Here is a 14,575-nt window from a genome sequence, read left to right on the forward strand (position 1 = left end):
GTATGTTTTGGAGATTAATCTTTGTCCATTGCTTCATGTGCAAATATTTTCTCCCTTTCTAAGGGTTGTCTTTTCGTGTTGTTTATGGTTTCATTTGCTGTGCAAAAGTTTTTAAGTTTCATTAGGTCCCATTTGTTTATTTTTGTTTTTATTTCCATTTCTCTAGGAGGTGGGTCAAAAAGGATCTTGCTGTGATTTATGTCATAGAGTGTTCTTCCTGTGTTTTTCTCTAGGAGTTTGATGGTGTCTGGCCTTACATTTAGGTCTTTAAGCCACTTTGAGTTTATTTTTGTAAATAAACTCAACAATTTCAGATTTTTCATCATTAGTGTATAGCAGTGCAAGAGATTTCTGTGCATTAATTTTGTATCCTGCTACTTTAGCACATTCATTGATTAGCTCTAGTAGTTTTCTGGTAGCATCTTTAGGATTCTCTATGTATAGTATCATGTCATCTGCAAACACTGACAGCTTTACTTCTTCTTTTCCAATTTGGATTCCTTTTATTTCCTTTTCATCTCTGATTGCTGTGGCTAAAACTTCCAAAACTATGTTGAATAATACTGGTGAGAGTGGGCAACCTTGTCTTCTTCCTGATCTTAGTGGAAATGGTTTCAGTTTTTCACCATTGAGGATGATGTCGGCTATGGGTTTGTCATATATGGTCTTTATTATGTTGAGGAAAGTTCCCTCTATGCCTACTTTCTGGAGGGTTTTTATCATAAATGGGTGTTGAATTTTGTTGAAAGCTTTCTCTGCATTATTGAGATGAGCATATGGTTTTTCTCCTTCAATTTGTTAATATAGTGTATCACATTGATTGATTTGCATATATTAAAGAATCCTTACATTCCTGGGATAAACCCCACTTGATCATAGTGTATGATGCTTTTAATGTGCTGTTGGATTCTGTTTGCTAGTATTTTGTTGAGGATTTTTGCATCTACGTTCATCAGTGATATTGGTCTGTAGTTTTCTTTCTTTGTGACATCTTTGTCTGGTTTTGGTATCAGATGATGGTCGCCTCGTAGAATGAGTTTGGGAGTGTTCCTTCCTCTGCTATATTTTGGAAAAGTTTGAGAAGGATAGGTATTAGCTCTTCTCTAAATGTTTGATAGAATTTGCCTGTGAAGCCGTCTGGTCCTGGGCTTTTGTTTGTTGGAAGATTTTTAATCACAGTTTCAATTTCAGTGCCTGTGATTGGTCTGTTCATATTTTCTATTTCTTCCTGGTTCAGTCTTGGAAGGTTGTGCATTTCTAAGAATTTGTCCATTTCTTCCAGGTTGTCCATTTTATTGGCATATATTTGCTTCTAGTAACCTATCATGATGCTTTGTATTTCTGCAGTGTCAGTTGTTACTTCTCCTTTTTCGTGTCTAATTCTATTGATTTGAATTTTCTCCCTTTTTTTCTTGGTAAGTCTGGCTAATGGTTTATCAATTTTGTTTATCTTCTCAAATAAACCGCTTTTAGTTTTATTGATCTTTGCTATCATTTCCTTCATTTCTTTTTCATTTATTTCTGATCTGACCTTTAAGATTTCTTTCCTTCTGCTAACTTTGGGGGTTTTTTGTTCTTCTTTGTCTATTTGCTTTAGGTGTAAGGTTAGGTTTTGCATGGAATATGTTTTTCATCCCCTCACTTTCAGTCTGTATGTGTCCCTAGGTCTGAAGTGGGTCTCTTGTAGATAGCATATATATGGGTCTTGTTTTTGTATCCATTCAGCCACTCTGTGTCTTTAGGTTGCAGCATTTAATCCATTTACATTTAAGGTCATTATCGATATGTATATTCCTATTACCATTTTCTTAATTGTTTTGGGTTTATTATTGTAGGTCTTTTCCTCCTCTTGTGTTTCCTGCCTAGAGAAGTTCCTTTAGCATTTGTTGTAAAGCTGGTTTGGTGGTGCTGAATTCTCTTAGCTTTTGCTTGTCTGTAAAGCTTTTAATTTCTCCATCAAATCTGAATGAGATCCTTGCTGGGTAGAGTAATCTTGGTTGTAGGGTTTTCTCCTTCATCACTTTAAATATGTCCTGCCACTCCCTTCTGGCTTGCAGAGTTTCTGCTGAAAGATCAGCTGTTAACCTTATGGGGATTCCCTTATGTGTTATTTGTTGTTTTTCCCTTGCTGATTTTAATATTTGTTTTTTGTATTTAATTTTTGATAGTTTGATTAATATGTGTCTTGGCGTGTTTCTCGTTGGATTTATCCTGTATGGGACGCTGTGCTTCCTGGACTTGATTGACTATTTCCTTTCCCATATTAGGGAAGTTTTCCACTATAATCTCTTCACATATTTTCTCAGTCCGTTTCTTTTTCTCTTCTTCTTCTGGGACCCCTATAATTTGAATGTTGGTGCATTTAATGTTGTCTCCGAGGTCTCTGAGACTGTCCTCAATTCTTTTCATTCTTTGTTCTTTATTCTGCTCTGCAGTAGTTATTTCCCCTATTTTATCTTCCAGGCCACTTATCTGTTTTCTGCCTCAGTTATTCTGCTGTTGACCCCTTCTAGAGAACTTTTAATTTCATTTATTTTGTGGTTCATCACTGTTTGTTTGCTCTTTAGTTCTTCTAGGTCCTTGTTAAACGTTTCTTGTATTTTCTCTATTCTATTTCCAAGATTTTGGATCATCTTTACTATCATTATTCTGAATTCTTTTTCAGGTAGACTGCCTATTTCCTCTTCATTTGTTAGGTCTGGTGGGGTTTTGCCTTGCTCTTTCATCTGCTGCTGTGTTTCTCTGTCTTCTCATTTTGCTTAACTTACTGTATTTGGGGACTCCTTTCACAGGCTGCAGGTTAATAGTGTCCATTGTTTTTGGTGTCTGTCCCCAGTGGCTAAGGTTGGTTCAGTGGGTTGCGTAGGCTTCCTGGTGGAGGGGACTAGTGCCTGTGTTCTGGTGCATGAGGCGGATCTTGTCTTTCTGGTGGGCAGGTCCACGTCTGGTGGTGTGTTTTGGGGTGTCTGTGGCCTTATGATTTTCAGCAGCCTCTGTCCTAATGGATGGGGTTGTGTTCCTATCTTGCTAGTTGTTTGGCATGGGGTGTCCTGCACTGTAGCTTGATGATTGTTGCGTGGAGCTGGGTCTTGGCGTTCAGATGGAGATCTCTGGGAGATTTTCGCCGTTTGAAATTACGTGGAGCTGGGTGGCGTCTTGTGGACCACTGTTCTGATCTTGGCTCACCCACCTCAGTGGCACAGCCCTGACGCCTGGCTGGAGCACCAAGAGCCTGTCCTCCACATGGCTCAGAATAAAAGGGAGAAAAAATAGAAAGAAGAAGATAAAAGTTATTAAAATAAAAAATAATTATTAAGAAAAAAAAATTTAGTTAAAGAAAAAAATACAGACAGAATCCTAGGACAAATGGTAAAAGCCAAGCTATACAGACAAAATCACACAAAGAAGCATACACATACACACAAAAAGAGAAGAATGGAAAAAAATATATATATCGTTGCTCCCAAAATCCACCTCCTCAATTTGGGGTGATTCGTTATCTATTTAGGTATTCCACAGATGCAGGTACATCACGTTGATTGTGGAGATTTAATCCGCTGCTCCTGAGGCTGCTGGGAGAGATTTCCCTTTCTCTTCTTTGTTCGCAAAGCTCCCGGGGTTCAGCTTTGGATTTGGCCCCGCCTCTGCGTGTAGGTTGCCGGAGGGCGTCTGTTCTTCGCTCAGACAGGACGGGGTTAAAGGTGCAGCTGATTCGGTGGCTCTGGATCACTCAGGCCGGGGCGGGGGGGGGGGGGGGGGGGAGGGGTGCAGAGGCGGGGCGAGCCTGCGGCGTCAGAGGCGGCGTGACGTTTCATGAGCCGGCGGCGTGACGTTGCACGAGCCTGAGGCGCGCCGCGTTCCCCCGGGGAAGTTGTCCTTGGATCACGGGACCCTGGCAGTGGCGGGCTGCACAGGTTCCCGGGAGGGGAGGTGTGGAGAGTGACCTGTGCTCGCACACAGGCTTCTTGGTGGCGGCAGCAGCAGCCTTAGCGTCTCATGCCCGTGTCTGGGGTCCGCGCTGATAGCCGGGCTCGCGCCCGTCTCTGGAGCTCCTTTAAGCGGCGCTCTGAATCCCCTCCCCTCGCGCACCAGGAAACAAGAGAGGCAAGAAAAAGTCTCTTAGCTCTTCGTCAGCTCCAGACATTTTCCCGGACTCCCTCCCGGCCAGCCGTGGCGCACTAGCCCCTTCAGGCTGTGTTCACGCGCCTGTCCTCTCCCTGCGCTCTGCCTGAAGCCCGAGCCTCAGCTCTGAGCCCCACCCGCCCCGGCGGGTGAGCAGACAAGCCTCTGGAGCCGGTGAGTGCCGGTCGGCACCGAGCCTCTGTGCGGGAATCTCTCCGCTTTTCCCTCTGCACCCCTGTTGCTGCGCTCTGCTCCGCGGCTCCGAAGCTTTTCCCTCTGCCACCCGCAGTCTCCGCCCGCGAAGGGGCTCCTAGTGTGTGAAAACCGTTCCTCCTTCACGGCTTCCTTCCACTGGCGCCGGTCCCGTCCCTATTCTTTGTCTCTGTTTTTTCTCTTGCCCTACCCAGGTACGTGGGGAGTTTCTTGCCTTTTGGGAGGTCTGAAGTCTTCTGCCAGCGTTCAGTATGTGTTCTATAGGAGCAGTTCCACGTGTAGATGTATTTCTGGTGTATCTGTGGGGAGGAAGGTGATCTCCGCGTCTTACTCTTCCGCCATCTTGAAGCGCCTCCTCGCCTTTTGGATTTTAGAATTTAATTTTTATTTTTATTTTATACATTGGACTAGGTAGCAGACCTAGCTTATACTTTTAACTTCGGTAATAGGATAAAATTTTAAAAATTCTTTTGGAATATAACAATTTTACTGATATGAAAATGGCTGCGCCATTGGACCTGACGCAGTGGTGAGATGAGAAAGCTGTGTGCTTGCTGACTTCAGAGCTAAGACTTTTTCCTGCTTAGAATGGCTTGGCTTGGCACGTTGCGTGTCTGGTGCGTCTACATGCCTGTGCACATGTGCATGCTTCTTTATATGCATATCATCTATTTATTTGTTGTTAACCGAAGGACGGGCGGCCTTGGAGGAGACGGAAAGCCTTCTGTAAGGTTTTGTCAGCGGTTGTGATGCTTACAGGCAGCAACTGACCTTCTCAGCAAAGATCTGACGTGATTTTGCTTTTTGTGGGAGTATATTGATTTTCTTTCTCCTGATAAACTTTGCACACCATCTAGAGGCTTTATTAACACCTTATTGAGAGAAAACAAACATCGTTGAACATGATAGCAGACTCGTTAACTTTCGAGATTTTGTTTACTTAGGTGTAACCTAACTTTACAACTGGCATTGTTAAATTAGCAATGTCTACAAGTCTTATACAACCTAACAAGTTGCATAGTTATTTTATGTCCAAGCTTATATGATTATTTCCTGGATTTACATAATATAAAGGGAGCCTAACGCATCGGCATGAAAACTGAGATTCGCTAATAATAAGGCACAGATGCGCAGGTCGTGGCATGGCTCATTTACAGGTTTTTCTTATGTGCCAGGCAGAGAGTATGGTAATTATGCTCATTTGTCATGTTTTAGCTTAGAGAAAATTAAAACTATCATATTCACATTAATAATGAGATTTCTGAATGGTTAATGAGACTTAAAACTAGCAGTTGCTTCTTACAAAAGTGTCTGCAGATAACCAAGTGCGGAGCTGTTGGAGCTGGCAGGCTTAGGAGAGACGGACTGAGGATACTACGGACAGAATTTCTAGGCTCATGAGAGACATTTAGATTGATTCTAAGTGACAGTTTGTTGTAACTTGGTAACAGCGAGGACCTCTTTGATAGGGATGTAAGATGCTTATTACTAGTTTTCTCATAGATGACAATGCCCCTGTGTCCTCAGTCCCTCTTAGTTGAAAATTTGGGTGGGTAATCTTTTGACAGGTTTATTATTTAGTGTAGATATTTATGTATTTTTATTTAATACATTTTACAGAACCGTATCTGAACGTATCATTTTTCCTTTTCTGGAGGCTGATTAGAATATGTCCCCACTAACAAGCAGTGAATGTTGAAGACTTTTGACTTGGCTTTGCCTCCTGACAGCGCACCAGCACGTGCTGGTGGCGTTCAGATGCACCTGCCCTTCCTCTCTCTGCTGGCACGTGGCTTGGACAGGCAGACCCCCTCTCCTTGTTTCAGGCGGGCTTTCCCCAAGCACAGCCTGATGAGAGAGAGGAGGGTGGAGAGAGGGCAGAGCTGGGATGTTTCTCTCTTTCTCTTTGGGAGGGGTCTTTGGCAGGGACTGCATCTTATCCATCCTCCCACCTACCCCCGTCCCCCAGTCCGTGGTGATTAGATCACCCTGTGCTAATGCTGCTAATGGCAAGGAGCTTCCTGCCCTGGTTTAGTTCTTCTGGGTTTCCACCACCTTTGCAACTAGATCTCAGTCAGCATTAAATTCTCTCAACTGAACTAACTGGTATGGGCCCTGCTTCCCTAACTTGACCCTGACCCATGCAAATGGCCAGTTACTTCTTTAGTACAGACCATAGATCCACTGTAACCTTATAGTGAAAACTGTGTCCCTTTTATTTTATCAAAAGAAAGATACGTTGCCTCTGGGGGATATTAACTAAGAAGAAGTTGGAGACTAACATGGGATTTAACTCTTTGTAAAGAGAGACCATTTTTATGTGGAAAACATGTAATTGTTAAGCAGTATCTATTAAAATTGTTAACTTTAAGAAGTTCGATAAAAGTTGTTTGAAGTTTCATGATGGAAGAAGTCAGGTCTCACTGCTGTTTTTTCAGGTTTGTGAAACTAGATTGTGTTTGAGACAAGCAGGGCTTGCCAGATGGTAGTTGTAAGTTATTTTTATAGAAATTTGGAACACATTAATTTGTGTTTAGAGTTGACGATTAGCTTCTGATTATATAAGTTTTTATAAATTGGGTTCTTGGTATTAATCCAGTTCAGATTTTGCTGGTTTATTTATTCGTTTCCATACTTTTCATTTTCCCCTTTGTTTGTTAGAAACACTGGCAGTGTCTTGAGTCAGGTAGCAGAATGGAATGAGGAGAAAGAGGTAGCTTCCAACAGTTGAACTCTTCACAGGTCTTTCCCTTCGTATAACATTGCTTTTTATGGACGTCATTCAGCCAGCGGGCTAGGCCTCTAAGATCTGAAAGGAAAGGATGAGTGGGTTATGATAAAATACGAGGCCTCAGCGAGAATGGAAGGAAAGAATCGTAGCCTTGTCCACAGAAATGGCAAAAATATGAGTATGTTTCTAAGAACTTATAGAATATAGCTGTTATATTTTGGATTTTCTCTTTAGTATTAATAAGGTTAAAAGCACATTATAGTACTAAATAGCATTTAACAGGGTCACATTATAAACCCAAGCACATTTTTTAAGGTCTTACTCTGGGATTATTTTTTTTTTTCATTTTTTAAAATAGTTCACACTATCATTTGGGGAAAAAAAAAAAAAAGCCTGACCAATTACTGTCATAGACTTTAGCTCCATAGCTAATTAGGGCCTCCCAGAACCGAGTATATGGATCAAGTGAAGTGAGCCAGCCGTGGGAACTGCAGCTCCTGGTTAGGTGCAGGAATTCATTTCAGTTAATGGGACTTGATTTGTTTGGTTTTCTTTCTTGTTTTCTTGTAGGTGATTTTACCTGTGAGATGGCGTTTGTGAAAGATGGGTGGGTCCCTTGGAGATTCTTTATTTACCCACATAAGGATCCTATATTTCCTTCACCAGAAGTGACAGATGTCCCTCCCCGCAATGAACAAGAAGTTTTCTCTTCTGCACCCGTAGGGGACTATATCCCTGGTGATATAGAAGTAACTTTGCTTGTCAAACCCGGCACCCACTGGAACTAGAGTAATGCCACCTCAAGCAGCCAGGCCCTGGGGCGCAACCACTGTCATCTGGCCCAGAGTGAGCTGTTCCCTGGGTCCTTGTGGGGATCAGCTGGTGTCATGCCCCTGATGGCCAGATCTCACGGTGGTGTCAGCTTTCTGACCACACTGCTTAGACCCTGGCTAGAAAATTTTTCTGGCTTTGGCATCCTTGATTTTTTAATCTGAACAATCAAGAGAAAAACATCAAACATCATAGAAAGCAGAATTCGTAGACGATTACTCCAAAAGAATCATGCAGCTGTGTGTGAGAGGACAACTCTACACAAGCAAGTTGCAATACCCAAGGCAGAATTTTTCAGCAAGGTTTTTCTTACTTCTGTTGTGTTTTGCTTTATTGTTTGTGTGTTTTGAACGCAGCCTGCAAATATCAGAAAGATTTTGAAAGTGCTAATAACCCATTGATTGTGTAGGACAGGAAATGATCAGATCGTTCTGCTGATTAGTCTGTGGGAAAAGGTGTTATTACTATTGGCAGACACTTCTCCAGGGTTCTCTCAAGTTTCTGCACAACTTGTGAGGGAGCACTAACTACCCTTTTTTTCTGGATAATCTTTTCAAGGAAATTGTATAGCAAACAACCTGGAAAATAATGATAGTATCTCTCTCTAGAGTAAAAGGTGGACCTGCTTATTGTTCAGTATAATAAACACAGTGTCTCCCTTTAGGACAAAGGGAAAGTTGGCTTACAGGTCCTTATAAAAGATCTGGGTTCCCTAAGCTCAGGGTCCTCAGCTGTGATGCAGAAACCCTCCATCTAGCTTGGCCTGGCCACTTCATCTCCTGGGAGTTGGGATGCAGATAAACTGACATAATCATGATGTCCATACTTCATTCTGCCTGGGCTCTGAGCCATGCAGTTTTTTTTGTCTCATGTCTTCTGCCAGCATCCCTGAGACGGTCTGTTAGCTTTCAAGCTGGGCAAAATCTCGGACCCTCCACCAGTTTTGCTACTCTAGCACCAGAAAAGAACCTCCTTTCATAAAAACTGGTGGAGAAGGCCCGGAAATTCACTGATGACTGATACATATTTAATATACAGAGTTGGTAATTTGTATTTTAATTCTATCACGCCATGTGAATTACTGGAACTTTCCAAACATTTGTAACTTATTATACCATTGTTTGTAAAATCCCTACCTCCGTTAAAAAGGATTTTGGCTTTTATCTGACTTTTAGCTGGTGTTAGAGCAGTATGTGATTTGTTAGCTGAATGTCTACCAGTAGCTTTCTGCAAGCTAAGAAAAAATATAAATACTATCTATCTGTATATGAAATATCTTCTTGATAGTCCAGCCAACTCAGCCATTTTGGAGGAATTACTTTTCGTTATGAGTGAGCATTTTTTTCATATCTGCAAAAAGCAGTCACAGCTAGCTCTGTGTATTTCACAAGGATCAGTCATGTCCTCCAGACGTCTTGTTTTGATAGTCAAGGTTTGCCTTAACTCTTTTTCATAATACCCTTGAACTGACCTTTGAAGGATGTATATCATTTCAAAAAATTGAGTGAAAAGGGTGGCATTCCATGTTAAAAGAGAAAACAAAAACAATCAGTATGATTTCCATGCTGCTTCAAGGGAAGCCACGTTGGACTTTACAGACATGCCTGACGGGCTCCCATCAGCTGCACTGCACACCCCACCCATCATAGCAGGACTGTTGGCACACCCTCATCTTCTGGGCTGAGGACTGCAGGCTGGCAGGTTGGCTGCTCTGTCACTTGCCCCAGGTAGGATGGGTTCTGGCTAGCTAGCAGCTATACCATCTGGAATTGATGAGACACTTGTTCTTAAGAACAGCCTGGGTTCCTAACTCCTGGCTTGAGGACATTTCTCTGCACACTCCAGATTTTTAAGAGTAACATATTTTCCCTGAGACATGACATTATTTTCACATGTGATAAGCGAGGTCTGCTACAGCCACTGTCTTCCGAAAGAATAAGTAGAGTTTACTCCCCTTACCGCTAATGTTGCTGTAACTCAGTGGTTCTCAAAAGTGTGGTTCGCAGAGCAGTAGTAACAGCATCACCTGGAAACTTGTTGGAAATGCAAATCCTTGGCGCTGTGTCAGAACACCTGGGGTGGCTCCCAGCGATGTCTAGTTTAACAAGCCTCCTGGGTGATTCTGATGCCCATTGGACTTTGACACCCACAGGTGTGGCTCACTGTGTCTCAGGTCAGAGGAGGAGGAAGTTAGTTTGGTTACAAGCAGGGAAAGGACAGATTAAGAGTGGTGGTGTCAGATGTATAAAGAAACACTGGTAGCATTTATTAAGTAAATCTATTGATTTTTTTTTATTTAAGAAAATATATCTAATGCTTGTCCTGTATACTGTTAGGATACAAATGTGAATAAGACATTCCACAGATATCTCAGGGTCTTTTGGTTGGACAATCTGTGCCTGCAGGCAAAATCCAATTTGCTACATGTTTTTGTAAATAAAGTTTTATTAGGACACAGTCACATCCATTCATTTGCATATGGTCCATGGCTGCTTTTAGACAATAATGCAGAGTCGAGCAGTGCAACAAAGACCATATGGCCCGCCAAGCTGAAGACATTTAATATATGGTGCTTTAATAAAAGTTTGCTGACACCAGGTCTAGTGTTAAAAGGGAAAATACTTTCTAGATCCCAGTAGTTATACACAAATGGAGCTGAGGATTAAGTGTATATGCAAGGGTTCTTCTGTCCTCCAGTGTTACATTTGTACAGAAGTTTTGCAGTGGCACACAATTTAGCTTCAGGGATGTTATTACCATGGAAGCTGTACAGACTGTTTGACAAGAAGCAGAGTACTTACCTGTCAAACACTTTGGTGTGTGAGAGGGAAAAGGGGTATGTGAAAAATACAGAAATAACAGAAGATGAAAATAAGAAAAACAAAAAATATTTTGTTTGAGAAGGGAGAATATTATCAATCAAAAGATGTATCTTGGGAATTCCCGGGCGGTCAGAGGTTAGGACTTCACACTCTCACTGCCTAGGGCCAGGGTTCAGTCCCTGCTTGGGGAACTACGATCCCACAGGCTAAGATAAAGGAGTGTGTGGCAGGACAGGGCTGGGAAATGAACTAAGAAGGAAAGAGGTGCGGGTTTAGAACATTCCTAACTGCCTGGCAGGGAGTGGGCAGGTGAGACTCCCAGGGAATCCTGGGATGCCAAAGGGGGCAGAACGAGGGAAGAGGCACACTCTGCTCCTCCATAAGTCTGCAATATTAGCATGCTTATCAATAGTTGAGATTGCTGGATTTCTTACCCTGCACTATATTCTTGCTGCTGACTGACCAACTGTGCGGTGATCCTGTAGAAGAAGCACTGAGTTTCCCTTTAAGAAGCTGGGTTACTTCCTGGATTCACCTCTGACTGTCTGACTTTGGGCAAATCATTTCGTGGCTCAGGGTCTCCTCTTCCTCATTTTCGAGATGCTATTTCAGGCTTCCTCCTGCATCCGCACTGTGTTATTTTACCAGACTCACTTCTCACCGAGTGGTGAGCTAGGGGCACACACAGAGTGTTCCCCCAGCAACCTGGCTGAAAGAGAAAAAGAAGAAAAGACTAGCAGACAATTGGACCCTTCTAAAAAGAGGACTTGTTGAATAGTTTGGCACAAGGGCATTAGTTTCCCTCAAAAGAGTTGATGTTGGTTTATTTCAGACTCACACCTAATGATAGATCTCTTCTCTTCCTGAAGAGATTCTTTACTGTGAAAATGTTTAGAGGGGGAAATGGCCAGCCAGATTCCATGTCAGTGATCATATTTCTCATTCTTTCAGGAATTTTTCTTTAAATGTGGAGCACACCCGACCTCTGACAAGGAAACGTCAGTAGCTTTGAACCTGATCACAACAAATAGTCGAGACATCACCTGCATAACATGTATGGACATCAGGTAAGGATCTGAAAACACTGTCACTCTCAACATCTGGCTTTCTCAACGTCTCTGAAAGCAATAGGTAATTAAAGTCACTTTTTAATTTTTCAAAGGAGAAATCGGAAACATTTTTCTATAAGTCAGAATGCAGCCCACCAGCCAGTATTTTAGAACCTTCCATTAAAGTTGATAAAGATGGCATTAAAATATGTAATGTTGATCATATTATCTTACTAGGAGCATTGCCTCTGTGTTTCCTGCTGTTAAGCTGTGACCTTTATATTAATAACTCACAACATCTTTCTAAGGAAATGAACCACCTCCCAGATACACAAGGAGACAATTGCTGGAAAAATAATATTGTCTCCTGCAAGAAAAATTTTCCTGTCATTATTTTTTGGGGGTTTTATAAATAAAAGCTACTGTATTCATACACAGTTAGATTTAAGTGTGTATGTGTAACTAACCACTTGATTGAATAAGGCCCCCTCTCATATCAGGCAGCAGAGGAATGCCCTCTCTGTAGGTTAGAGAAAATGACTATTTCTCCTTATGTTGACAGATTCATGCATAGGGATGTCATTAAAGCCTGCATGAGGACACCCCAATATTCTGCATTTGTATTTTGCTGATGGTTGTGTTCTTTTCTTGTTAATGCTTTATTTTTTATTTTAGAAATAATTAACTTAAAGTGTTAGAAATTCTATCCTCATGGTTAATAAGATTTTGGTTTAATTCTTTCCAGTATCTTGGGTATGCCTGAACATTTGCATGTCTGTATGGTGCGTGTGTGTGTGTGTGTGTGTGTGTATGTATGTACATATGTGTGTGTGTGTGCTATATGTAATTGTATTGTATATAGAGTTTTGTATGTGGCTTTTTCCATTTAACATGGTAGCATGATAAGATTTCCGTGTCATGGGATATTACATGAAAACATATTTTTATAGGTACCTAAGATTCCATCATATTGTTGCTTTAATTTGCACTTCCCTGATGACATATGATGTGGAACATCTTTTTATACGCTTATTTGCTATCTGTATGTCTTCTTTGGTGAGGTGTCTGTTATGGCCTTTGGCCCATTTTTTAATTAGATTGTTTTCTTTTTGTTGAGTTGTAAGTGTTTTTGGTATATTTTGGATAAGTCCTTTATCAGATGTGTGTTTTGCAAATGTTTTCTCTCAGTCTGTGGCTTGTCTTCTCATAATCTTGACATTGTCTTTTGTACAGCAAAAGTTCTGAATTTTAATTAAGTCCAGCTTATCAATTATTTCTTTTATGCCTTGTGGCTGTGGTGTTGTAACTAAAAAGTTGTGCCATGACCAAGGACATCTAGGTTTTCTCCTATGTCATCTTCTAAGAGTCTTATGGTTTTGTGTTTTATATGTAGGTCTGTGATCCATTTTGAGTTAATTTTTCTGAAGGGTGTAAGGTCTGTGTCTAGGTCCATTTTTACATGTAGATGTCCCATTTTTCCAGCATTGTTTGTTGGAAAGAATATCTTTGCTCCATTGTATTGCCTTTGTTCTTTTGTCAAAGATCAGGGTCTATTTCTGGGCCCTCTGTTCTGTTCCACTGATCTCTATGTCTATTCTTTCACCAACACTACACTGTCTTGATTACTATAGCTTCATAGTAAGTCTTGAAGTCAGGTAATGTCAGTCCAGCTTTGCTTTTTCATTCAATATTGTGTTGACTATTTTGGGTCTTTTCCTCTCCAATTAAACTTTAAAATCAATTTGTTGATATCCGTAAAATAATGCTGGGATTTTGATTGGAATTTCATTGCATGTATACATTGATTTGGGAGGAACCCACAACCTGATAATATTGAGTCTTTCTACCCACAAACATGGAATACCTCCATTTATTTAGTTCTTCTTTGATTTCATCAATCAGAGTTTTGTAGTTTTCTTCATACAAGTCTTATTTCATATTTTGTTAGATTTATACCTAAGTACTTCAAATTTCAGGTGCCAATGTAAATGGTATTTTTATTTCAAATTGCACATATTCATTCTTGGTATATAGGAAGGCAATTGACTTTTGCATATTAACCTTGTACCTTGCAACCTTGCTATAAGTGCTTATTATTTCCAGGATTTTTTTGTCAATTCTTTTGTATTTTCTGCATAGATGACCATGTCATCTGTGAACAAAGACAGTTTTTTGTCTTCCTTTCCAATCTGTATGCCTTTATTTCCTTTTTTTGCCTTATTTCATTAGCTAGGACTTACAGTATGATTTCGAAAGGAATAGTGAGAGAGCACATCCTTGTCTTGTACCTGATCTTAGCGGGAAAGTTCAAGTTTCTTACATTAAGTATGACATTAGTTGTAGATATTTTGTTGATAGAGTTTATCAAGTTCGGGGAGTCCCCCTCTTATTCCTACTTTACTGAAAGTGTTTATCATGAATGCATGTTAGACTTTGTCAGATTTTTTTTCTGCATGTATTGATATTATCATGTGTTTTTTCTTTTTAGTCTATTGATGTAATGGATTACATTAATTCATTTTTCAGTGTTGAATCTGCCTTGTAAACTCTAGGATAAATCCCATTTGGCCATTGTGTATAATACTTTTTATACATTTTTAGATTTGATTGGCTATATTTTGTTGAGGATTTTTCTTCTATATTCATGAGAGATATTTGTCTGTAGTTTTCTTGTATTGCCTTTGTCTGGTTTTGATATTAAGGTAATGCTGGCCTCCTAGAATGAATTAGGAAGCATTTATCCTGCTTCTATTCTCTGAAATAGTTTGTAGAGAATTGGTAGCAAGGTACGAATTTTATTTATTTTT

The 14,575-nt window shown here is 40.7% G+C and overlaps 1 protein-coding gene across 11 annotated transcripts in view; it reads left to right on the forward strand.

Annotated features, from left to right (window-relative positions):
* The window catches only part of LOC113606908 (1-acyl-sn-glycerol-3-phosphate acyltransferase delta), a 1,415,842-nt gene that overhangs the window by 708,710 nt on the left and 692,557 nt on the right, over positions 1-14,575 (forward strand). For all 11 annotated transcript variants that reach the window (XR_003427759.1, XM_027081831.1, XM_027081775.1 and 8 more), the window contains exon 6: positions 11,671-11,786. Coding sequence is in view for 10 of the 11 variants with exons in the window: in XM_027081831.1 (XP_026937632.1) it covers positions 11,671-11,786 (116 nt within the window). In the remaining variant the exon portion in view is untranslated. The remainder of the gene's footprint in view (positions 1-11,670; positions 11,787-14,575) is intronic.

Source organism: Aethalodelphis obliquidens, unplaced genomic scaffold (genome assembly GCF_003676395.1).
Source record: "Aethalodelphis obliquidens isolate GAN/ISIS:26980383/991018 unplaced genomic scaffold, ASM367639v1 scaffold3, whole genome shotgun sequence".
NCBI classification, from domain to species: Eukaryota; Metazoa; Chordata; class Mammalia; order Artiodactyla; family Delphinidae; genus Aethalodelphis; species Aethalodelphis obliquidens.